Source organism: Bacillus rossius, chromosome 11, assembly GCF_032445375.1.
Source record: "Bacillus rossius redtenbacheri isolate Brsri chromosome 11, Brsri_v3, whole genome shotgun sequence".
Lineage (NCBI taxonomy): Eukaryota > Metazoa > Arthropoda > Insecta > Phasmatodea > Bacillidae > Bacillus > Bacillus rossius.
This window is the reverse complement of record NC_086338.1, coordinates 54,678,063-54,704,781: the sequence shown is the minus strand read 5'-3', so window position 1 is coordinate 54,704,781 and position 26,719 is coordinate 54,678,063. Positions and strand designations below refer to the sequence as shown.

At 39.8% G+C, this 26,719-nt stretch overlaps 1 protein-coding gene across 6 annotated transcripts in view; it reads left to right on the top strand.

Annotated features, from left to right (window-relative positions):
- Positions 1-26,719, top strand: part of LOC134537017 (histone deacetylase 4) — a 184,555-nt gene that overhangs the window by 142,133 nt on the left and 15,703 nt on the right. For 4 of the 6 annotated variants that reach the window (XM_063377206.1, XM_063377209.1, XM_063377208.1 and 1 more), the window contains exons 10-21: positions 1,487-1,587; positions 5,251-5,376; positions 7,119-7,245; positions 9,259-9,392; positions 12,520-12,705; positions 14,614-14,703; positions 15,594-15,717; positions 18,514-18,846; positions 19,986-20,168; positions 21,076-21,239; positions 21,620-21,739; positions 25,914-26,036. In XM_063377206.1, coding sequence (XP_063233276.1) covers positions 1,487-1,587; positions 5,251-5,376; positions 7,119-7,245; positions 9,259-9,392; positions 12,520-12,705; positions 14,614-14,703; positions 15,594-15,717; positions 18,514-18,846; positions 19,986-20,168; positions 21,076-21,239; positions 21,620-21,739; positions 25,914-26,036 — 1,811 coding nt within the window. The remainder of the gene's footprint in view (positions 1-1,486; positions 1,588-5,250; positions 5,377-7,118; positions 7,246-9,258; positions 9,393-12,519; positions 12,706-14,613; positions 14,704-15,593; positions 15,718-18,513; positions 18,847-19,985; positions 20,169-21,075; positions 21,240-21,619; positions 21,740-25,913; positions 26,037-26,719) is intronic. The other 2 variants (XM_063377207.1, XM_063377204.1) reach the window with 2 other exon arrangements.

The window sequence follows — 26,719 nt, the reverse complement described above, 5'->3', positions numbered from 1 at the left end:
TAGGTTATAACTGCTACCAGTTTTAAACATAATACTTCACTTTTAAGAGATTGTTAACCAGGTAAAAATAACAAGTGATCTAAGCCATTTAATTAAAATAATAAATTACTAAATTGGTTGAATTTAAACTGAGCTCAATAACATTGAAATATGCAACTTATAATAATACTGATTTCTGGAGAATCTTTTTTTTTTTCCATGATGGTTGCTTAAGTCTTAAGTCTCTAAAATGCAACAGCGAATTAAAATTGTGTAGCATATCCTAGTCCTAGCATATATCCTACGTTCAGCACAATATGAGGAGGTAAAAAAAAGTGATAACCTTCTTAATGGACTACTCGTGGTAAGTCAAGGTACCCACCAGAAGCATGTATTAATTGTAGTGGATACCACTAACTGCATTTTTCTGCATGAAAATAATGTATGTTTAAAGTGTTAGATGTTCAATTAATTATTGAATTGTATCTATAATTATCAGTGGATTACATTTCAAACAGATGATTATGTTATTAGGAAAATAAGATGTAAATGTTAGTCTTTTTCTTGAAGTTGTAAACCATTGAATTATATTTTATATGCATAATTTTTTTTTTTTTTTTTTTTCATGTGTAATACGTATATCTCAAACTTGTACTGAGCTCACAAGTCAGTGCGTGGTTACGAACAGCAAAATTTGAGAGTTTCAGCTTGAGCATGTTGTAAAATGTTCAGCTTATTTTTTTTCTTTATGCTCAGCTGCAACATGAAAGGGGCCCCCTAAATGTTCAGTGAAACACAAGTTCTCTTGTATCACATGTTGCCATTACCCAGCATCCCATACAAGGAAGCTGGGGTGTCGAGGGAGGGAGGGAGGGGCGTGGATATAATCATCACGAGGACAGAGCACCATTTGAGATCCAAATTTTTTTTTTGTGCTTTTGTGTCTGTAAATTACAATTATTATTGCTAGTAAATCATTGAAAACCTTACAAGTTAAGCAGTTTTTTTTTTTTCAGTAACATCTATGGTTACGGCCATTTTAACTCCTGAGTCTTTAAGAGTGGTTTTTAATCGTGGTGTTTGATGGGTAGGGACCGGAAAAATTCGCGGTGTCGATGGCCTTCAGGATAGACTGCACATTCCCCTGTACACTCGGGCAAATAACGCAAGTTCATTGGCTGCTGACTTGTAGTCGTTTCATCTGGTTTGTCTGTGATTCGATCCATGCTTTGGTTGAGGGTTTTTAATTGGTTGAGATTCGTCCAGATGAACAGTAAGCCAATAGCAAAATCATCCAAAAGGTGTATGTATTTGAATTTTAGCCTATCGCCGAATAAATCCGCGCATTTTTCCGGTCTCTATTGATGGGTAATGGGGAGTGGGGGGACAAAATTATTTTCCCCCCTCCCACGGGCCATTAGTTTCCCTTGACGGCCCTGCGTGGAAGCAAGCAGAGAGCGTAGCGTGTCTGGAGACGAGCGCTGACTGGCCGTGTGTGTGTCGGCAGATGCCAACAGCAGCAACCAGGAGTCGGGACCGAACTCCCCGCCCAGCTCGTCCAACACCCAGTCGTCCCCCACGGCCGGCCGCAACACGCCCATTCAGGAGGTACCGTGCCCGTCCGTTCCCCGTCTCCCCGTCTCGTGCGCCGCGCAACGTTCCTCATTTGGACGTAGTTATGCAAAAATTAACCAACCCACATGAAACCTATTCTAAGTATTCTGAAGTTAAAGTTAATTATGAATTGTAATTCTCGTATTGATAACAAAATGTGGGCATAATTTTAATGGTCTGGTATAAATACTGATATAATAATAGCAACGATGGTACGATCAACCTTGTACTATTTTAATTTATTTTCAAATAAAATATAACAAAATTGTGGGTTGGTTCCTTTTTGCATAACTACGTCCATTTGTACTTTGAGAACAAGGAACAGTTCCCTTCAAGTGATGCAGAACAGAGCCAACAGAATATTTTATTCAAACGCTGCAAGTAAATGTACTCGGCATAGGAACTATCGTGGAATTATATATCATGAGCTTCTGGCTTTGCTACCAAAATGACTGCTCATGATTTCAGGGAAAAAAACTGCAACACGAGAAAAAAAAGGGTTTAAGTACCACACTCATTCCAAACAACATGGACATCAGCTCGAAAGGGCTTATTGCATTAGCTGCTTACAAGAATGTTATTGTGAAAGCCCGTAACAAAATATGGAAAACAGTAGTTCTCTATCGGGGGAGAAGTGACCAAGTGGCAAAGCTTAATAATTATGGTAGCAGAGCGTTTGTATCATTTTAACTGAACTTTTGTTTTTAATTTTAACAACTGTCAATTTACCAAACTGCTTTTAAATATACAACTACAAAAAGGCGTTTGGTTCTTAAAAATTTGAAAGTGAAACACTTTTGTAACTAGTGCCGTCCGCCGCGGTCTCGTGTTCGAGGTCGGACGCAGGTCCTAGCGGGGTGGCTGGCTTTCTTAGAGATTTCTGTTCCGGGAGGGCGCCAGGCTAGCTCGGTGTCTAACCGTGTGATGGTCGTGGGTTCGTTGCCCCAGCGTGGTCCGCTAGAACCGTCGGCGGTGATGGAATTTGTTTCCTGATTAGGTTGGGTTGTTTAGGTGAATTTACATACACTGTTCTGGTTGTTCTACGGGTCGCACGTCGCGCACGGGAGGTGCGGGGTGGACTTTTTATTGTTCACGATTGACACTGGTTCATTACATTGGGCGCGAGGTTTACTCGGCGGTACATGACTGCCAATGAGGCGTCGGAACACGTAGAAGTTTTGATTACACTATTATTACAATTACACTTGATAAAACTGCACTCTGTGGTGCTTTTACGTACACGATTACACTGCACACGTTATCTGAGAGGGACACCTGCGTGCCTCTACGTGTGTTTACTTATTAAGTCCTCACGCCAGTCGCAGTCGCGGGAGAGCGTTCGATTAGCATCGGCTAATCTCGTAATCGGTAACTTGCGACGCGCGGGCCCACCTGTGTGGACCGCGGCTCGCTACTAAATTAAAAACACGTTTAAGCTTGGGTGTAGCCTGTGCCTGTGCACTGGGCGAATAACTAAAGTTCTGGGTTGGCGGGAGACGGCCCGTACCATATACTGCACGGCCCCACGTAATGCTTTGTGTGGGGCGTGTTGAATTGACGCGGCTGGGTTAGGCCCTACACCGGAAAAGGACCGGGCAAACACGGGGAGTATTAAAAAAAAGGTTTTGGTTGTGACTATAATTACCAGATGGACGTTCGGTGAAACAAAGAGGTGCTGGCTCCCCGTGGGACGTGCGTCCGTCCCGGTCCGCGAGTCGCGCTGTACTCGCGTGCAGCCCTGGCGCGAGGGGAGGGGTGAGCTCCCTGTCGCGCCAGAGTTTCTAAAGTTCCGTTATTCGTAAAAATCTATATAATTAACTAAATTTAAGTGGCTCTAAATTCACATAATAAAACATAATGATTAATTTAATATCTATATGTGTTTTAGAATTGACATTTAATAAGTTTGTCTAAAATAAGTTTGAATATTAGAGTCAAGCTGGAGACTGTCTGTTTCTTGATAACTACTCCAGTGGCGAATGATAATGCTGATTTGGGGCGGTTTGCGTTACGTCACACGTTTCACTACTGAATTTAGGCTGAAGGCCGCAAGGGTTGCACTCACAGCTGTTTTAGTAGAAAACTACACGTGAGTGACCCGGGCACTCCTACGTCGCACTCTATTAATTAGGGGCTTTTGTTTGTTTTTGATTACTTTATTATTGTGTGGGGAATTTTGTAGGCACGGGGAGTGCGTTGCATGCGTAATTAAAATGGTTCGCTATTCTCTACCTTGGGCTGCGGTCCGCTCACTTGACTCAGGTGGGCCATGGCTAGGGGTGCTTTCCGTTAGCGGAGCCGAGTACTGGCGGGTGCAGGTCGGGCTTTGGGGTGGCCTTCGGCCGTACGATGTCACTAGTTGTTAACAGTATCTGTGTGTACAAACAATTATGTATGTTTTCCATTATATTTCATGCAGTTCGTAATGTTTATCCATCTTGAGGGGTATTAGCCCTTGCTGTCTTGAATGTTTGCAATATTTAGCTACAGCTTGCATTAAGATGCCTGGCTAGTCAAGGGTGTGTTTGTGTCAGTGAGGCGGGATGATAAGTGCAACACTTGCGGTTGCTTCTAGCGCAGTATCTGAACTGGCATGCAGTCTTCTCGTCGTGCACAGAGAAACTACGAGATTTCAAGTGATAATCATAGAATTATATGGCGTAGAAATGAAGATTTAAAAAAATATATATATATATCTACCAGATGTTCCATGCAAAAAAAAATAATTCATCCGCACTCTGTACCCTTAATTGCCTTTATTTAAACAAACACCACTCTCATATCGTGGACAGTTTTTAAATAATGTGTGGTTTTCCTGAATCTCTGCATACTGTAAGTGTGCCCAGGTAGGCGGGGCCTTTGTGTTCTGACAGAACATTGGTCGTAGCTTTCGACACCAGTCAATGTCAGTGTTTGCACACTTGTATTATCATAATGGCAGTTATAGTGCCCGGCATGAAATGATCAGCTGTTTCCTCTGTGTGTTTTGCAGACTGGAACCTGTTTGTGTAAACCCCAGAAGCACAAATAATATCTCCCCTTATATTACATACCCTGTCCAGTGGCGGATGCAGCTTGGAACTGCGGGGAGGGGGAAACCTCCGAAGGGTTTTGCTGGCGTGGGAAACCTCACATTTAAAATGTAATCCGAATTTATGAACATAAAAGGCTATGTATGTTTAAGCATTTTCGACATCTTGAAAAGTCATCAAAAAGTATGGTTTTACGTAATTTTAGAGTATTAAAGTTTTTTAAAAAAAATAGAGGTACGTTGATAAATGCAAAATAATACATTTCAAACAAATAAAAAAAAAAGGAACTGTATTCAAAGGTTAACATTCAGCCTGGAATAAATTAATTATTATTTTTTTTGGTTTGAATGGTTATTTGTTGGGCAGGGGGGTATTAATAAATCCTCAGCGGTTTGTAGATGTCTTGTTGACTCCCGAAGCTCTGCATGCCATTTGGCGACCTAGCCAGGTGACACCTTAAACCCATTCAGGGAGTAAAATATGATACATTTAAAATCCAAAAACTAATTTATGGTGGAAAAAAAACCATAACCCCTCCCATAGGACCGCCACTGAACCGGTCGGCCAGAGGCGTGAAGGTGGCGCGAGGCTGCCGCTCACGGCCGCTGTGTTGTCTTGCCCGCAGGAAGGCGACGGCTCGAGCTACGGGCAGCTGGCCAACAGCCGCCAGGACAGCATCAGCGACCTGTCCCTCTACAGCAGCCCTTCCATGCCCAACATCTCGCTGGGCCGCCCGCCCGCCCACTCCTCCGTGAGTGTCTTCGCTCCCGTCCGCCGATAAGGCCGTTAGCACGGCACACTCAAGTCATGCGTGGGGCTCACGTTCTTTATTGCTGGCTGTGAAATAACTGATTCTTTTCTAATTTTATGTATTACAAAATAACTAGCTGCCCGACCCGGCTTCGCACGGCTATACTAATGGAAAAAAATCAAGCCACATCTCCCATTTACAGTAATGGTAAATTTAAAAAAAATTCAGTGAAAATTTATTACAATGCTGTGTAATGTACCGGAGAGAAAATGAATTGCACCGATGGTTTCCCGACTCGTGCACGCAACGTACAACTGATAATCACATGTTGAAATTATAATCCTATCTTAATTATTACTACATAAAATTTTCCAGAAAAAAAAATTAATAAATCCTCAGCGGTTTGTAGATGTCGTGTTGACTCCCGAAGCTCTGCATGCCATTTGGCGACCTAGCCAGGCGACACCTTAAACCCATTCAGGGAGTAAAATGTGATACATTTAAAATCCAAAAAACTAATTTATGGTGGAAAAAAAAACTTCAGTGTATTAAATATTGTTATAGAAGTGAAAAAAAATTTTTTGTCACCAGATAAAAATCATGTATGACTGTGTGTTTATAAATTGTAGCAAGGCGGCACAGTGGATAAGACATTGTACTCCGCCCCTTGGGTCCCGGGTTTGAATCCCGGACAGACGATCCTGATTCCGTTTTCCCCACGGTTTCACGGAAATCGCGCCAGGCAGATGCTATAGATCAGGAGGTATTCTCGCTGCAGTGAATAATGATACAAGTTTATTTTACTTATTTACCAAAGCTGAGAAGTCTTTAATGGTGGGTACCATACAGAAATTCAGCTACATAAAAAAAAATGACTGCCACAGACAAGTACTAATTTTTATACTTCTGTTTTGCACGTCATATGCACATTGAAACTTGTAAATTGTTTCCTTTGCCCTTTTCATTTGGAAAACTGTCTGTTAGGTGCCAGTTAATTCTCGCCTTATTGCCGAGAATTGAGTTTTTCCGGGAAGAGTTGGTATTTTGGGTCTAAGCCAACTATAAAACAATTAGTACTATGATCAATTGTTGGATAAGGGGGAGGGGTTGTTTTATTATGTTTACCCCTTTGAATATGTATGTATATATTTTTTAAATTGATTTTGCGCATCACAAATAACTGCGTGTTTATATGCTTGGAAAGGGGGGGGGGGGGGGGTGGCTAGTTCAGGTCAGCACCACCACAAAAGCTGGGTTTGGGTCTTCCGCACGTATCTCGCTTCTCGGAACAAAGTCTCCGAGCGGCAGCGCGGCGTTGAGGACGGGAAGCTCAGTTGCGTGGGAAGATTGAAATATATTGAAATGATACCTGACTCTTAAAATTAAAGTGAAACAATACAATCGAAATAATCTGAAACGAAAAAATTTTGAAATGAAATACAACCAAACGTAACAAAATGAACTGAATACTAATGTATCAAACTAAATGATTGTAAACATTGTAAATAAACAGGAAATGTACCCAAATGAAGAGAAATATATGAAATTTAGTGAAACTACATGATATGAAATCGAAATAAATTAATATTAATGAAATGAAACGATTTGAATAGTAACGAAATAAATCAAAACAAAAGATTGATTGAAATACATTGAAGTGATACCTGACTCTCCACATCAAATGTAAATGACCGGAGACGGGGGCGAGGCGAGGACGGAAGGGAGCGGGCGCTGTGTTGCAGTCTGACGGCGCGAAGCTGGCTTCGGTGTCGGAGGCGGAGGTGCGGGCGGCGTTTACAGCGCGGCTCGGCATGCCGCTCACCGGCCAGATGCTCAGCACCAACCTGCCGTTCTTCCCCACGCTGCCAGGTGGGCGTCGCCTCCTCCGCGGACTAGCTGTCTGCACTGCGCACACTCTTTATAACGACTAACTCCTTAAAACGTCGTAATTGCTCTGCTTTGTTTTGTTTACCTTGTTTACACTTTTATAACGTCACTCGATTTAACGACAAACTCCTTAAAACGTCGAAATTGCTTGGCTCTGGTTGGTTTACCTTGTTTTCTACACAATAATACACTCTATATAGCGTCACGCTCACTCTATTTAATGACAAACTCCTTAAAACTTTCAAATTGCTCGGCTTTGGTTGGTTTACCTTGTTTTCTACACAATAATACACTCTATATAGCGTCACGCTCAATTTATTTAACTACAAACTCCTTAAAACTTCCAAATTGCTCGGCTTTGGTTGGTTTACCTTGTTTTCTACACAATAATACACTCTATATAGCGTCACGCTCACTCTATTTAACGACAAACTACTTAAAATGTCCAAATTGCTTGGCTTTGGTTGGTTTACCTTGTTTTCTACACAATAATACACTCTATATAGCGTCACGCTCACTCTATTTAACGACAAACTCCTTAAAATGTCCAAATTGCTTGGCTTTGGTTGGTTTACCTTGTTTTCTACACAATAATACACTCTATATAGCGTCACGCTCACTCTATTTAACGACAACAATACAGTATTATAAATCATTAAGCAGTACTTTCTAAGTTGCCGAAGTTGATAAGAACTGCAGCTGTGTAAGTTCTTTTGTTTGGTGTCTTGTTGTTGTATTATCTAGCACGTGTTTACTTCAACTGACGTACCGGAGATCCTAAGAAATTTTTTGTCTTTTGATTTTGTATGATGAACTTGCACATGTTTAACTTGGTCACTAGACTTTTGTCAAGTTGTTACACGTTATTATTAATAATGCAGTTGCTTGAAGACTTTCCAACTGTAAACATGGCGAGTAAACAAAAATCTTTGTGTATTGACGAAAAAGTTTTATTAATACGTTCAGTAGAATAGTTAAATGATATATTTTATTTCTCTCCATTTAACGACCACTCTCTATGATGCCAAAAAATGCTCAGTCCGTTAAGTGTCGTTGTATAGAGTTTACACTGTATTTAAAAAAAAATGCTCTTCAGTTATTGATTTTTGATATTACAATTAGTAATGGCAACCGTTACAAAATTACGTAAGAGATATTAAGAACAAATGTTACATCAAAGAGATGTGGAAGTGTGAAATGTACGTGAGTGTGTGCACCTTAGACCTAGAGTTACATTGTGTGAGTTGGGGGTTTATGCAGTGCTGTTGTAGCAGCATCGGTAGTGATGCCGCATGTGCCTTCACGCGAGGGGGCATAGACCCGGGGGAGAGACCGTCTCTAGGCGTGATTTCGCTCATGTAGGGATGATTGTACCGGCCCACTGTGAGCGCCAGGCGTGCTGTTGGCTTTTGATTAGAAACACCCATTACTCTGAAGGGCCCCGCCTAATCAGGGGCGTATCTGTGTCAGCGAGGCGGGATGACGAGTGTGATACTCTAGCGTTGTATGTGAACTGGCGCGCAGTCTTCTTATCATTGATAGGACATCTATATATAAGGTTTGAGCGGGTAACCATAACATTATATGGCGGAGGAAAGAAGATAAATGTGTAATGCAAGTCCCTCGAGTGCTTTCAAGAATCTGTGCCGGTTTGTCATGCCTAAAAATTATTCTGAAAACATTGTTGTTTTACACATTTTCAATCTTCTAAAAGTATACTAGTTTAAAAGTGGAATACAGAAACAGAACTACTTACCTACCTGCCCTCGGCATATTCTTAAATGTTTTTAGTTAGCGGACACCACTCTTGATGTCTTTGAGCAGTTTTCAAATGGCGTAGTTTATTCTGAAGCTGGGCCCTTAAGGCGTCACACACGCCTCGCCCTCCGGAAGTAGTCGTCGCTCGTCCCAGCTGCGTGCAGTTGCAAGTAATGCCACTTGTCTTGGCGTGCTGAGCGGGGAGTGTTGCACGGACGGTGTGGTGCCTGCCCGCAGCGATAGACGGCGAGTTCAGCAGCCCGAGCTCCCCCAGCTACGTCCACAAGCAGATGGCGTCCCTGGAGCAGCAGGCCGCTCCCCCCGGCCTGGTGCCCGGGATGTACCACGGCGCGCCCATCACCGACACGCAGGTACCACCGTCGCTCGTCTCGCCACGCCGGGAGTATTCCTCACGTGTTAGTAATTGTGATCACTTGTGCGACCTCGTCTGGCTGGAAAACAGCGTTTAAGCAAATATCTGCCAACAAAAACCTGTGACCCTACAAGAGAAATGTTGGAATAAAAAACTAAAAATCTTTCAATTAATAATAATGACAAGAAAATTAAATAACCAACTCAGCCAAGATCATTCATGACCAAACAATTTTTTTTTACTTATTAAACCAAATTTTAGTTCTAGTTGGACTCAGATCTATGGATGAAAAAAAATATTGGAACTGAGATTTTCAATTTTTACATGCTGAGCCTCGTATCCATCCCGTCTTATAGATGGCCTTCGTTATTAAATGCCACTGAGTTACGAGTTCCCAAAAGTGTAACATTTCGGAATCTGGAAATTTTGAAATCAAGATGACCTTAAATGTAAGATGACTTTAATTATTAAGTAGGGTTGTGCGAATGTTCGGTATACCGATACCGAAATCGAAATTTTGCTACTTTCATTTTCGATTTCGGTAAGAATTTCATCTGTCGAAGTTCGTTTTTAGCGAAATATTTCGAGCCAAACGAAAGTTCAATAGCTTACCGAAGTTCGTTTGTTCTAGTTGAAAAAGAAATCGTAATTTAATAAAAATGTACAGTATAATACCGGTACAATAACGTTTCTTATTATAAAGTATATTTCACTTAACAAATTTTTTTTAAGTCCCCGCCAAAAATCGTATCTTCGCCATGCAAAACAGTTTCAGTTTAAAGTATCATTTTCACTATAACGTAAAAATTCTACTAGTAGCGTGGCATTACTACACCAAAATTTACTTAAACTGGTAAATAAATTTCCAGCTAAATGATTAATGTAGTGGAACAAAGATACACAAATACCACCGCAACGTATTTTCTAACCTCTAAATTCTCAAAACAAAGTTAACAAACAGTTGCGCGCACAACCATAGATTATACCATACGTAGTACGCGACGTGAGCAACAAACATCATTCGATACATCGAAAGACGGAGGTTTGAGAGAAGTATTAATTATTTAGACAAAAGTGTTACGCTACGCTAAAAATACTGTTTGATGTGTGCCGGGATTGTTTATTGTTATTGTTGAGTTTATTTTCAGGTTACGTTATTTAGACACCGCATTGTATTTGTGCTACAATATGAATGATCCTGGAGATAAAAAGAAACGAAAGCAATTCACGCTTAAGGAAAAAGTGGATATACTCAGAGAACTAGACACGGGGAAAAAAGCAAGTCGTCGCAGTTGCAAATACATATGGCATTGCGGCTCTCCTGTAGCTATTTTTTTTATATATTTTTTTCTCTTTGTAAAGATATGTATGCATGTTTCAGTGCTAAGTACAAAAACTTGAGGTACCTGTAAGTACTTAGCACTGAGATTCTACTGTAATGTCTTTATATGATTTGCTTGTTATTACTAATAATGTAATAACATATGCAAATCATATAAAGACATTAATTCGAAAAAAGATTTCCATTAAGATTAATTTACGTGGTGATGAAAAAAACTCACGTTAATGAAAATACGGTAAAATCATAATTTGAACAAACATGGCAGATAAAGTAAACAAAATTCAACCGTGATTACAGTAGGTCTAGGTATCAAAACAAAATCATGCAATATTTGAAAAATTACCTGATTCATTTGCTTTCAAACAGTAGTGTAGGTACTATATTCGTAAAACATACATTCCAGAACTGCTAGTACACTATTTAGTATTTACCGTATACACATAAACAAAGAACGTACCTACTTTTATTCGCGCACAGCCAAACAAAAACATTGTCGTCTGCTTTATTTAAATTTTACATACTCTGACTGGCATATAAAATCCTCATAATATACAGCCAATTAGACAAAAAGGTCAACAAGTCACTGCATGTAATGACCACTTGGCAGCAACCATTTGTTATGTTTTGTTTTGACCATGTCCCTTGCCTGGTTTACAGCTTCCTGAGCTAGCCATGTGTGACAGTGGTGCAAGATGGCGGCCGTTCCGCAGTATTCACGTATTTTTTCATCAGTACCATGCACGTGATAAATATATTATCATAGACTGCGACATTACGACTGTAAAGGAAATAGTCTGTGCGCTGAAAGATCTGGATTGATTCTTGAAATTTACGAGTGACATGGGGCTGTGTTGTGTGGTCTAGGGCGGATGTTGATTTTATTAAATAGTAATATTTATATATACATCAAAAGGTACCAAAATGATTTATGTAATAGAATTTATTACTGAAGAGCAAATTTTGGGGCACTTTTTTTCTTTGTTAATTAAAAAATTTCGCTTAACTTTCGTTAAGAATATATTTATCTCTCAGAAAAATTCATTTTCGTTTCGCTTTCGCAAAACTTGATAAATTTTCTTTCACTTTCATTTCGTGTGGATAAAGTCACTTTCGCACATCCCTATTATTAAGACTTCTGTCTCAGTGATTGATATTTTTTTTAAAAATATGATTTAACAAAACACAAACCTTAAATAAGACAACCGCAAATGTAAGGAGAACTGGAATAAAATGGATATCTCAAATTACATTTTCAGTTATTTATTACTTTTTTTTTTCCTCCCATTTTGTTGAAGTTCGGCTACTAAAAACGTCTGTAATTGCAATGGTGATGCGACACACGCTGCAAGTCACCGAGAGTGAGTGTCCGTTCTAGCCATGTCCTGGGCCGCGTCCCAAACTTAAGAACCAATCCGAACCGTCCAGGTGAGTTCGGTTCGGTTTGAAGTGTCGTGTTAATAACAAGTTCGAAAAATCTAGCGTTGATTTTTGTCGGTCTTAAAACTATAATTAGTAGGCCAGTGCGGTTCCCAGATTTTTCGGTTCCCTTTTTAACTTGCTTGACCCCGGAACCGACATGTGAAATCTTTGGTTTTGGTTATTTTTGTATGTTTCTCTCGCTGTGCAATCTTTTATATTAACATGACGTTTAGCCTTGCGGAAAAAGTAGACCATGTCATTCCTTCAGTGCATCCTTTTTGTTTGAATGTCATGTTCACGAACATGCTGCAGCTAGTGTGTGGCGGTGAGCGGCGTCGCCGTGACGAGTGTGTGTGCGTGCCAGGTGGCGCACGCCCGGCTCAACAAGCAGGGACACCGGCCGCTGGGGCGCACGCAGTCCGCCCCGCTGCCCCTGGGACACCCCATGCTGGCGGGGCCGGCCGGCATGGGGCTGGTGCCCCACTACGAGGAGTACTCCGGCGAGAAGCCCCTCATGGACCCGCAGCAGGCTCACAACTTCCTCAAGCAGGTGCGTGTGGCCAGCCCCCTTCCCCCCGGCGTGCCTCGACAAGATACCCCCGTCCTGCCCCCTTGGGCCTTGGTCCTATCACAGACCTTCCTCAAGCAGGTGCGTGTGGCTAGCCCCCTTCCCCCCGGCGTGCCTCGACAAGATACCCCCGTCCTGCCCCCCTGGGCCTTGGTCCTATCACAGACCTTCCTCAAGCAGGTGCGTGTGGCTAGCCCCCTTCCCCCCGGCGTGCCTCGACAAGATACCCCCGTCCTGCCCCCTTGGGCCTTGGTCCTATCACAGACCTTCCTCAAGCATATGTGTGGCCTCCCTTTCCTACAGTGTGCCTCGACAGATACCCCCGCCCTGCCCCCCGGGACTTTGGTCTCACCACAGGGCTCCTACTGGGCCGGACCGAGCGAGGTAGTTTATTCATTTAACTTCGTTACAAGCCCAGAAACTGTCTAGGGACTTGAGTGGTGGGCCCAGCACACACAAACAAAAGGACGAACGTAGTCACTGCGAAAACGCGGCCACTGTCGACCGGTAGGCAATGGGCAGGCAGGCACCACCACAACAGGTAGGCACACCGCAGTCGGACAACCGGAGTGAACGGCCTTAACCATGCAGATGCAGGGACTGCAACAGACACACACACACACACACACGCAATCACAATAACAAAATGAAAGGATAAACAATTAGCACAAACACAACAAAACTGGCACATATACACGTAAAAATTAAGTAACATAATATAATGACAGAACATTTCAAAAGATAATACAAATAATTGAGTACAAAAATAATAAATTTAAGGTTAAAAATATGTTAAGTATAAATATTAAATCAAATTTGTTAGAGTTTGAAATTAACCTATACATAATATGGTTTTTATTGTTGACTGTACACAAAACTGATAATAAGCAACTATTGAATTGGGGCACTCTAAGACCAGTGTTATCTAAAATTTATTTCCACTTGGTTTTTGAATTATGACAGTTATAAAAAAAAAAGTTAGCCTGAATAAGCTTCACGATCTGGAAGGGAAATTATATTATTAGATTTAGGAAAATTCTTTAGAATTATTAAAATTAGTATGCAATGATAAAACTGATTCTGGTCCATCCATCCTGATAATGGTTTTCCATCATTTCCTGAAATCACCCCAGGGAAATGCTGTATGTTTCTTTACTATAGGCCAAGATTGCATGTGTCGTACTTTAAGGGGGCCCACCTAGGCGTGACGCTCGTTGGTGCTTCTAGCGCTGAATTGCCTCTAAGCGAAAGTTGCTGTTGGCACGTAGTCATCTCGCTATGCATTGTGAAACTATAAGATTTGGGCTGCAACCATGACATTATCTTGCGGAGAAGTGAAGTTAAAGGTGTGATGCACGGTCCTTGGGGTGCTTTCAGTAATCTTTTCAGGGTTTGTTTATGCCTAAAAGATTATCCCGAAAAAACACTCTTTAGTCATTATCACTCTCATAAAACTACAGTTTGAAAATGAAATGCGGAAACAGAACTACTCATTCGCCGTCAGCATACTCTTAAATACTTTTCGAAAACAGATCCCACTGATATCTTAAAGTTAGTTTAGTTTTTAAATTGCGTGAATTGAACAGCTCAATAAACCAAATACAAACGTGAATAAATAGAGTAAAAATTAAAATAGTAGTGACTAAAACAAAGCCTTTACTCAATGTATGTAAAACGGAAACATGTCACAAAAATAAATAATATCAGGCCTAAAATTTAATAAATAAAAATATTAAAGGGAGTTGTTAGCAACACGTCTCGAAGCTTGTGATTTTTTTTAAAGGCTGATTTTCACGTGGTTTGGTTTATTGCCTGACTGGTGTTGCTTGGTGTTTGGGACAGTGTGTGGCGCAGTGATGTGACGGGAGTGTTGTTTTCTCTCCGTCGCAGCAAATCCGACAGACGGTGCTGACGCGGGCGGGTAGGCAGTCCGGCAGCACGCAGCTGGAAGAAGCGCCAGAGACGGACGAGTGCTCGGAGGTATGCACAGCGATGCGTTTATAGCACATGCATCCTTACTTCCCTTAGCAAGTGCAGCCACAGTGTGAAATGCGCATTCCTAAGGGATGGATACTAATCCGAATATTCTTACTGCCAGCACCACCTGCAGAGAGTTGGTCGTACCAATGTGCACGCAGACATATTTTGAGTCGTGATATCTTGGGAGATGATTCAGCCAAAAAGTAAATAAAAACCATTTGTAAATACAATCACAAAATGTTAATGTACCATGGATGCTATAAATGTTTGGGAACAAAATAAAAATATGGCTATGAATCCCAAAATATTAAAAAAATACCCTTATAAGTTTCAGTTCACCAATAGGTAATACCATTAATACCTTTATTTACATTTTCTTTGTCTTTATTTTAGTAACAAATTAAACTCTTTATATTTCCAAAAAATCTTATTTGTAAAACTCTGTAGCAATATTATGTGCGAGCAACGTACGACACTATTCCGAAGCTAATGGACATAGGGATGCATCAATACATTGATGGGAATATCGCATCTCTAGAAATCTTGAGTCAGTAGAGGACGCACGTAGAGAGGCATCCCTGGTGGGGAATCTGAAGCAACGCTAAGAAGGCTGTGTCCGTTACGATGCACTTTAAAGTTAAAAAATAGGCGAGAGAGTAAATTTTATTTTTAGGCTGGTAAAATAAATCTGTAGTTAGTGGAAAAATTTTATTACCACAGGTTACTTGATGAGTGTGTGTTAAGTTTCTGAGCTGGCTTTTTATTTTGATAATATTTATCCAAATTGTTATGTATTTTAGAAATTATTATTCACAATTGTTATGTTTTATCATGTGGATTTTAGTGACTTTGTTTAATTTTTGTACGTGCGGGCGGTGCTTGTCGCGCAGGTGATAGATCTGACGGACAAGAAGTCTGAGGAGAGTGAAATCTCGAAGCAGCAGCGCGAGCGGGAGCAGTTCCTACAGCAGCAGAGGGATCTGATGATGCGACACACGCTGCAAGTCACCGAGAGTGAGTGTCCGTCCTAGCCGCGTCCTGGGCCGCGTCCCAAACTTAACGAACCAATCCGAACCGTGCAAGTGAGTTCGGTTCGGTTTGAAGTGTCGTGTTAATAACAAGTTCGAAAAATCTAGCGTTCATTTGTGTCGGTCTGAAAACTATAATTAGTAGCCCAGTGCGGTTCCCAGATTTTTCGGTTCCTTTTTTAACTTACTTGACACCGGAACCGACATTTGAAATCTTTGGTTTTGGTTATTTTTGTATATTTGTCTCACTGTGCAATCTTTTTTATTATCATAACGTTTAGCCTAGCGGAAAAAGTAAACCATGTCATTCCTTCAGTTCCACCAACGTCTTGAAATATAAAAAATTTTGAAACATGTCTGCCGTAGAGTATTGCTCATATTTTGTCTGGCAACATGTATTAAGTTGGCAGTACTGGTGTTTGTCAAGTGAAAAGTAATGATTTCTGGCCATTGCGCACTTTTAAGGCCATGCCATCTTGTAAATTCCAAATAGTATTTTGATACCGCTAGCAATAAAGTTTCCGTGCTAAACATTTTGGGTTGACATGGCGTAGGACTTAGCTTTGGCTACTTGTGGAACTCACCACTTGTGCAATGGTGTTTTAGTCCCCCCCGTGTGAAATAATATGTTATTTCCTCACTGCGCTTACAGACTAGAGCCTGTTAGTAAATATGTGGTAGCAACAAGGTATAGAAGGTGTGGGAGGTATGATTAATGCCTGGATATGCCAGAAAATTGGGATAAATAGTTCTAAATTAGAATTATAACAAAAAAAGGGGGGGGGGGGGGGAAATTCAATATGGTGGTGCCTAATTCCTCGATATAAAAAAAAATGCAAGCAAAATGTTATTATTGTGTTAAGAAACAAAGCACGTTAGAACTGTTAGAAATTAATTGCATTAGAACTAATGCTGGACTGAAAGATGTGAATGTATCTTCGCCATCAGGATCTGGAAGCCAGCAGAGTTTGAGGTATACCATGGTTTAAAGTTAGCTCAAAAATACTTTAAAATTAAAGTTTTAGGCTAATGCAAGGAGTGTCTTCTTCTTTTCTTTGTTGTTGAACTACCATTTCCAGAAGTCATTTGATGAATCAGGAAAATGCATAAATTTCATACATATTTTTAGTTCATCAATCAAAATAAAAGCATTTTTTCTTGTATAATAAATGAAATAAGAGGTTATTGAAGCAGAACCAAACTGGAATACTTCCTGTGTTTGTAAACATTGAGGAATATTTTAACAAGTTTCGTTCAAAATTCGAACCAAGAAATTTTGTCGTTCGTTCGAGAAAATTTTTTCCGTAGTATCAGTTTGGTTCAAAGCTAAAAAACGAAGATTCGCACAGTTTTAGCTCTGCATTCTTGTTTGGGGTTGGTGAGCGTATAGCAGAACTTCCAAACTTGGCTGTTAGCAGTTCAGAAGCAAGTCAGGATAATTTTCTAGTAGATAAAGGAGCAGACAAATTCTTAGTCCGATAGGAAAGTATATTTCTGTTTGCATTATTTTCATGAAAAACATATTACTAAAAAAGGTAAAAGTAATTTATAAAGGATAAAGAATTTTGAGGATTTGTGTTAGTCCAAAATTCACAGTACTATGGATTCTATACCCATATTTGCTTTCCTATTGGCTGGTTTCTTACTCCAGTTCCTCTCCTTCTTCTGATTGGGTCGATGCAATTCTCTCACTCTGCTGCTGGCTGGCCCACCGTCGTGGAGGGGAGCGGCGGAACAATTGTGAACCTAACATCAAAGCAATGCTATGGTGTAGATGTTTGCAGTCGAGCTGGTGAACAGAAGGATCCGCATAATTTCCGAGTCTCTCCAGTCAAATTAAGCTATCATCAAGCTAGCGAATGTTTTATCATAAAGAATCTGCTCATTGAGTTATTATTTTAAAAAAAAGGCTAGGGGGGTGGGGGTGGTTATGTAAAGTCGATTTACGGACAATAATTTTACGTGACTGATAACGTCATAAGAAAACATTGATGAAAAATTGCATACTTTTTAATTTTCAAATATTATTTACAGTTTTTTTCAAATTTAATTTAAATACATAATTTGTTTAAATATAATCACGAACAATTAGTTATAGAAATAAACTGAAATGAAATCAATGTCAATAAATTGTTAATTTGAAATGACTAAATTGGACAAATAATTTTTTTTTTTTTTAAATTGCCGCTTTTAAAAAAGCCCGGCCTTAACCTGTTTGATATTACAGAAGATTTTCTCGCACGGTGGTTGGTCCGGTTCTTGCACGCGCTCGGCTCGGGCGGGACGTGACAATTGAGTCATGCTTTTTTTGTGCATGCAGCAAGGAGTTCATCGATTTGTAAGACGTTATCACGTCAAAAAAAAAAATTAATATGTAGTTATACATTAAAGTTTTTTTTTTTTTTTCATTTCGTTCTTTTAAAAAGGAAAGTTCAGCAGATTGGAGTCTCGTACAGGGTTAGGTTTGTTACACTTAGTCGCCGGAGAATTGGAGTGTTCTATGTCCTTTGAAGTCGGAACTGAGATATATGCATTTGAAAGTTCAAACAACTATGAATATCATGACATGGAACAAAATAATATTGGTCTTAAATTAAGAACAAACATTTTTATGTGCGCAGACGTGTGTGGATATAGTACAAATGAATATTAATTTCGTGTCCATAGCATAAATAACCTAAAAAGTGGACATAGAACACTTCAATACTCAGGCGGCGACTTGATGGCCAGGAACTGTGAACTGCCCCGAGGGTGTTGACGAGGGTGTGTCGCGTGGGGGCAGCAGCAGGCCCGGCGCCGGGCCCGAGGGCGTGCCACGCGGCGCGGCCGCTCTCCCGCGCGCTGTCCAGCCCGCTGGTGGCGCTGGGGCCCCCGGAGGCCGGCCACCACGGCTGCAAGGCCACCACGGGGCTGGCCTACGACAGCCTCATGCTGAAGCACGCCTGCGAGTGCGGGGACAACTCGAGCCACCCGGAGCACGGCGGCCGCCTGCAGAGCGTGTGGGCGCGCCTGGTGGAGACGGGGCTGGCGCAGCGCTGCGACCGCGTGCGCTCCCGCAAGGCCGCCTTCGAGGAGCTGCAGTGCTGCCACAGCGAGGCCCACGCCCTGCTCTTCGGTGAGCTCCTTCCCCCCTTCCCCCCGCGCTTCTTCGGCATCATTAAAAATTAGTTTTTAATTGCATGCAAATAATTAATTACAATAAAATAAATAAAAAGGCTAGAAACAGATAGTCAAAACAGCCAATAAGGTTGAGTTTAAATTTGAAAAATTAAATAATTAAAATTTAGAGAATAATAAATATTTATGACATAATTTGTACTAAATATTATAGGTTTTGTAATTTTAAATATCTATTATTGATTATTTGATATTTTAAAAGAAAATAACAAATATAATAAATCAAGGAGCGAGTTTCCTCATTTTTGTCTTTATCGTCATTTAACATTTTAACACATGTGTCTATTAACAACAATTAATTTGATCAACTGCTTCAAAATTTCATTGTGACATACTTAAAATTTTTTCATGAAATGATTCTACATATGTTGATGAAAGTTAATAAAAAAACTGGAACTAAAAATATTCAATCTTTCCTTAGTTCATGAGAAAGTTATAAATATGAAATTTAAAAGTCAAGCTAAACATTTTTTTTTTTAGATTTAAAATTTTAGCCAAGTTTTTTTTCCATTATTAATATGAATCAAATTATCATCGTGCAAAGTTAAAATCCCAAACACTCTTTATACTTATTAGTTTACTTGTTATGTTTCTCTGTTAACCTTTAGCCATATATGTCTAGTATCAGCTATGGACTGCGTTTATGTACTTTTAAAATGCCATTAATGGAAACTAAACATATTATTTTCGCTTTTTTTAAATAAAGGCAGAAACTAAAGATTTTTGTAATTAACTCTATATTCTAATAGAAAAAAACAAGGTAATTGAGGCGAATTTCACATCAATTTGTGTTTTGCCTTGCGTTTTGGTGTTATGTGGTGTATTCAGTGTTTGACTTCCTTTTCGGTGTTTGGCTGTGTTTGACTTCCTTCTCGGAGTTTGGCAGTGTTTGACTTCCTTATTCGGAGTTTGGCAGTGTTTGACTTCCTTTTCTGTGTTTGGCAGTGTTTGACTTCCTTATTCGGTGTATGGCGGAGTATTGACTCCAGTTCCGCCGTTGATGAGCTTGTATCACTATCCCCGGTACGATCGTGCCTCCGCTTGTTGAAACGACGGGGGTGGTGGTGGTCTGCGCAGGCACGAACCCCCTGAACCGGCAGAAGCTGGACATGAGCAAGCTGTCGCAGCTGCCCATCAAGAGCTTCGTGCGGCTGCCGTGCGGGGGAGTGGGCGTGGACTCGGACACCACCTGGAACGAGCTGCACACGGCGCCCGCGGCACGCATGGCCGTGGGCTGCGTGGTCGACCTCGCCTTCAAGGGTGGGTAGCTCCGTGCGATCCTCCAGCTCGAAGCAAGCATCAGCTTGCCTTTTTCAAAATACCCGCGAGAAAATTATGTTCAGGCAAGAGTTGTGCTGATTCACGAATATCAAATTTTATTATACAGTGATTTTTTTTTCACACTGCGCACAGGAGGCCAAGAAAAATTGTTACAAAATACAGTAAAAAAAAAATTGACTTACAGTAAAATTTTCAATTAGAAAATAGTTTTGTTTATATAACTGATCATATCCATAAAATAGCGTATTAGTGTATTACTAATAAATTTAAATCGTGATCATCGATTTGTTGAATATAAAAACAAAGTGTAAATGTTACATAAAACAAATCTAAATTTATCAATAAATAATTTTAGCCCCATACGTGTTACATTATTATAATTTTTCCCCCAATAATTTGGTTTGTGAATGAAATCCACGTGGTGTAGGTAAGGTATTGGTAACAAATGATTATGTATTTATATGCACAGAACTACTTGTCCGCCCTCGGCGTATTTTTAATGCTTTTCATCAGACACAGTCTGATGTCTTGAGCGTATTTTAAACAACATGCCTTTTGTCGAGGCAACTCCGGTCAGTGGAATCCCTCACCGAATTTACTTTAACGAAGGTCTTCTATCCGACTACTAGGGGCGATTTTTGTAGTCGGGCATTTGCACAATTTTTTTTTAGAAAGTTTTCAAGCTCATTAAGTTCAGAATTGAAAAGCAAAAAGAAATGACACACATAAAAAAATTTGAGTGATAAGAGAGTTACGAAGTGATATGAGTGCCACACATTTTCTGTTCCAAAAATATTCTGGAAACAAATAACTACATTATTTCCCCAGAAAAAAATCCCTTTTTTTAAATGTGTGTCTCACCCGTGCGACTGTGCATTGGCTGCAGCTGCGACGGGCAGCGTGAGGAACGGCTTCGCCATCGTGCGGCCGCCGGGCCACCACGCCGAGATGTCCCAGGCCATGGGCTTCTGCTTCTTCAACTCGGTGGCCATCGCCGCCCGCCTGCTGCAGCAGAAGCTGGACGTGCGGAGGATCCTCATCGTCGACTGGGTAACGCCTCCGCGTGGGGTGGCACCACCGCAGACAAGAGTTTTATGCTTTCATTGACGTGAATACGTCTTCAAAATTGCTTCCATAGCAGGAGGCAATTCATAAAATGAATGATAACAAAATCGGGGTATACAGTTTGGTGTTGCAGCTACATATCTATCATCTCCATCCGAAAATTGAGACTTAGATTAAGATCCAAGTACTCTATTCGAAGTACTCTTTGGGTTTCGAATTTGAGAAAACTGGTATTTGACCCGTCACTAGTTTTCTTTCAGAGAATCTTGAAAATCAAGAGAGATATACACATTGTAGACTAGATGGTGCTGGGTTGGAGTAATGCCCCGTGATGCCAGTCTGAGGGGGCACCGCCGCTGTTACAGGACGTCCACCACGGTAACGGCACCCAGCAGATGTTCTACGAGGACCACCGGATACTGTACCTGTCGATACACCGCCACGACGACGGCAACTTCTTCCCGGGCACGGGCGGCCCCGCTGAGGTCAGTTGCCGTGTGCGTCCCACGCGAGACCTCGCGTCATTGGTGACAACCTATTAGATATTGATATGCATTGGCGTAGCTGTGTTCATAAAGTTGGGGGGGACAAATAATGATTTTGATGTCATGTAAACCCATTCCCCTCTTACTAAGACGGGGGTTGTCCGGGGGTCCTCCACACGAAAATTTTGATTTTAAAAGTGCAAAACAGCGCTTTTTAAGCAGTTTTTGTATCTAACCATTGGATACATCGATGTTAAAATTATTATTGTTTCCTTAAGATAAAATTTGATCAGTGAAGAAATTACAAATAAAGTTGGGCAGAATAATATTATAAAATAAAAATATCACGGTCTAGAAAGTTGGGGGGGACAGTCCCCTCCGCCCAAAAAGTTCAGGGGGACACTCCCTCCCCCGGTTCCTACGCCCCTGTTGATATGCTTTATTTAATTAGAAAGTCAGATGTGTGTTGAAAATAAATTAATAACTTTGGCAATTGTGTCTTGAATAAAATAATTACTTTCGCAGTTCAAAAGCAAACCAAAATTTCTTGACCATAAGAAATTTATTTTACATACGTAAATATGGTTGTCGCAAGTGCAGGACCGTGGTAGAATTGAGTAAAGTAATTATTTGAGATCTACTAGTAGAATCTTTGTTAAAAAAGTATGTTAGTCACAATTTTTATGGATATTTTCTTATTGGGTTGTTAAATGTTAAAATTATTTGTGTCCAAGCATTAATTAGCATATGAGCAGTGAATAAAATTAAAAAGTTCTTGTTGAAATAAAATTACAAAATAAACTGTTTTATTTCTCTAACATTTTTAGTATTTTACAACACTAATTAGTATAAAATTTATGATTAAACTAAATAAGATTAACACAACTTTATAGGAGCAAGTGAAAACCTTTAAATTGGGTAGTTTTCTGTTCCTGAATTTCGCAATGGATTTATTTTAGAATTTTTACCATTTTTTTCATTAGTAAGACCCTTAAAACCAATTCCCATTGTTTTAATATTTTCAGTAAACTTTACCACTTTTAATGCTTTTAGATATTTATACATTTTTTTATGTCCATAATTTTGTTCTCATTACATGCTTGTGAAATATTTCTGTGCATTTAAAATTTTGCATTGAACATACAGTAAAACCCCTTATTTGCACTTTTCAAGGAACCCCAAGGAAAAAGTGTAAATTGCGGGAAAGTGTAAATTGTGGGAAAGCACTTTTATTGGCAGTTAATGCTAAATTTTAGCTTAAAAAAATGTATCAGCATTTACCTATTTTTAATTATTGTGTTTAAAGTACTAACAGGAATATTCAGTTCCTTGGCCAAAACCACTTGGGTACCCACATGCTTGTCAAACTTCTCAATAATTTTAATTTTATCTTCAATAGATAAAGTATTTCGTGGAACTTTATACCTATCCATCTTCAATCAAAATCTTGCCATAAATAATATTGTGAACGATAAAAAAACATGTGCTAACCAAAACGGACGTTGACTAATGTAAACAATGAAAGCCATCATAGATATGTACTGTACATAATGCAGCACTACTAAATATACGTACTGTGTATGAGCGCTTTCCGGTAGTATCGATAGCTCAGCGCTTCGGACTATGCTCTGCTACGAGAGTGCTCTATGACACCATAAATAAAACCGTTTGTGGTTCTGCTACGAATGTTCTCTATGGCAGCAAAGATTAGAACGTTAGTAGAGGAGAGGCACCATAGAACTTGTCGATACATCAAAACGAAAGGTTACAGACAATAGGCGAACTACTTCAAACTTTTCACATCTATGACTAACGTGACGAGTATTTACATTTTTACCGTGTTTTGAAACGTACATTCCGGGTTTTTTGGTTACGTAGCGGTGTAATTTCAGGGAAAATGCAACACGAAAGTTAATGTACAATAAAACGGACCTACATAAAATGACGTTATTTGCGGGAAAACGTAAATAACGAGAACGTAAATACGAGGTTTTACTGTACTATAGTTCAACAGTAATGTCAGTAATACATAGGGTCATGCATTTTTCACAAAAAAATTTCCAAACGCTTTTTAGACTGGGATAAGATGTGCCCATGACAGCGGTTTCTCCCTTGTTATTGGTAGGGCCCCCTGAAAGTGGTAATAAAAATTTTTAGTTTTCGTCATTAAAAATTACCAAAAGCGGTGTTAAAATTCACTTTAAAACACAAAAGCGGTGCTAAAATTCACTTAAAAACACAAAAGCGGTGCTAAAAACTACAAAAAAAAAAGCGTGTGTTACCGTAAATATATCTAAAATTATTTAAGTTAAATAATTTTACTTGAACCTACTCATTACTGAATACCCTAAACAAATAGGTTACATATATTTATATGACAATACTTTTGATTTAGACACTGATTATTAGTTCATTCCCATAAACTAATCTGGAAAACTATTAATCCCTTTAACAAAATCGAGGACGAACCACAACGCCGAAATGCCAAATTGATCACAACGACGACAGCTAGAAAACTGCTGTGTACCACAACGCCGAAAAATGTCATTACAGGGCTGCCACAAAGGTTGGGTTAGGTTAGGCTAGGCTAGGCTAGGCTAGGCTAGGCTAGGCTAGGTAAGGTAAGTAAGGTAAGGTTAGGTTTGATTGTGGTATTTCGGCGTTAAGGTACATTTAAGAAACCCACACAAAATCATTCAGTTGTTATTTCGGCTTTGTGGTTAATTTTGACATTCGGCGTTATGGTATTTCCACGTTGTTGTAACGACCCAACAAAATCTATAAAAACTGTTGGCCAACTAATCATCATCGTCACACCATTCGAAAATTAATGTTTGTTTACATTTTTCCGCTTTATGGCGCGATTTAATCTGCTTGATACTACGACGCTGTTCCAGCTATATGCCAGCGCCCCCCGCTGACGTGATATGGCCACTCACGTAAGGCTGTTCCAAACACCGTTCTCCCAATCATCTGCTTGCTTTTGTATTTATCCGGTGTCGCTGTTCCAAGCTGACGTCAGTGCCCCGAGCGGTGTGTGTACGCTTTAAAACTTCGCCTGTTTGTCTTATCTATCCAAACATTATGCCGGAAAGGAAAATAAACGCCGTAGTTTTGCGTATTTTTACAGTATATTTTTGGGTTTAACATTATAACGTGAGCGTGTGTAAGCTTTTGTTTGCTTTAGTGCATTTATGATTAATGTTCGGCGGCCATGTTGCGGTGTTTTTTAACCTTTGATGAGACACGTCTTTTAACCAGTATTTAAATTTCGCGTAAAAACACTGCGATTTCGCGTTTTAATACAAAATTTCGTGTTAAAACGCTGTGTTATGGCGATTTCGCATAAAAACTGTATTTAACGGTGATTTCGCGTTTATCGTCATTTAATCGCGATCGCGAAAAGAACAGGCCCCTAGTTATTGGTTACCGTCTGGAAGAGCCAGTCAGGATGCATTTGCTTCCACACTGAATGGCTGTGATTCGTGTAATAACAGTTAACATGTATATAAAAAAAAAACTCAGGCAAATGTGCATTAATATTAATATTGAGCATTCATGAAAGCAAACAGAGCACCTTTTTTTTTTTTTTTAAATTTTTTAAGTGACAACTTCAGTCAATCAAAACATACAAGCTGCAACACAAAAAAGCAATGAGCAAATTCTTAATTTTCCAATGTTTAAAAGCTTCGCAACAAATGCGAAGTTGCACTTCAGACGCGAAGGTTTTTGCATCTCAAACCTAAGCTTCAAATACTGATATGAATAGCAATTTTCCTGGCGAAGTCAAATAAAATATTTAAAAGAGCTTCGATTGACTCGCTTGGTCGAAGCTTCGCACATGTCTAAAAGATCAGTTTCAGTGTTTTGCTTGTACCAACACTGCAGTGCATGTAGCTAAGAGCCCAGTATCACCATTGTTATCAGTTGTTGGCAAGTTTACTTTATAACTGAATTTTAAAATAAAATTGATCGTCAGACTAAAATCGCAGGTAATAGTAGACTTTTTAGATCACCAGCATTTATACATAGAAATTTTATTATACTACGCATAACTCAGGCAAATACGAAACATAGATGATGCTAAAAGTACTTGCCCCTAGTTGTGTGCATCTCCGTGCTTGTATGCAGCATTGACGGCCAGGGTGTGTACCGAGCGTCTCTGCTGTTCCAGTGTGGCGTGGGGGAGGGCCTGGGGTTCAACGTGAACGTGTCGTGGTCCGGGGGCCTGAACCCGCCCATGGGCGACGCCGAGTACTTGGCCGCATTCCGCACCATCGTCATGCCCATCGCGAAGGTGGGTGGGTGGCCCTCGTCGACATCGTTCGTCTTTGGCCTTTCTAACTTTCAGTCCATTCGTACACTGAAGTGGACAGTTTAACAGGCATCTGCGTGTAAAAAAATATATATATATTCTATAATCATGAATAATTTGATATTCAATTTAACATTTAAAAACAAATATTTTTTTTTCCGCCATTACTAACACTTTCTGCATTTATGACATTGGCACATTTTTGGAACATGTAATTATTTATTGATTTATTTTAATTTTTCTGACATTCTTTTTTCTTATTGCCTATTCTACTGTGAAAGTGTATCATGTATCAGTAAAAAAAAAGTGACTGTTGAAATAACTATTGAGTAAAAAGTACTTACAGTATTTTATTTATTAAAAAAAAAAAATGAAATATATAACAGTTATTAGCCAAGTGCAACTAATACTGATGTAGAGTTGTTTTATTTATTAATTTCATGAGATTACAGTGACACCCTGTTGACAAAATCTTTTTTTAAGACGATTTCTAGGATAGAAGTATAAAAACATTTAGCTCTTGGCCTATTCACACATGCAATTTTACTCTTTTAATAATATTTTTCCTGCTAATAAGCCTAGATTTCTATGCACCATGAGAAATAACAGGAATTGACCACATACAAACAAAAGTTTTTAGTGTTATTCCTTTTTTTTGTAAAAAT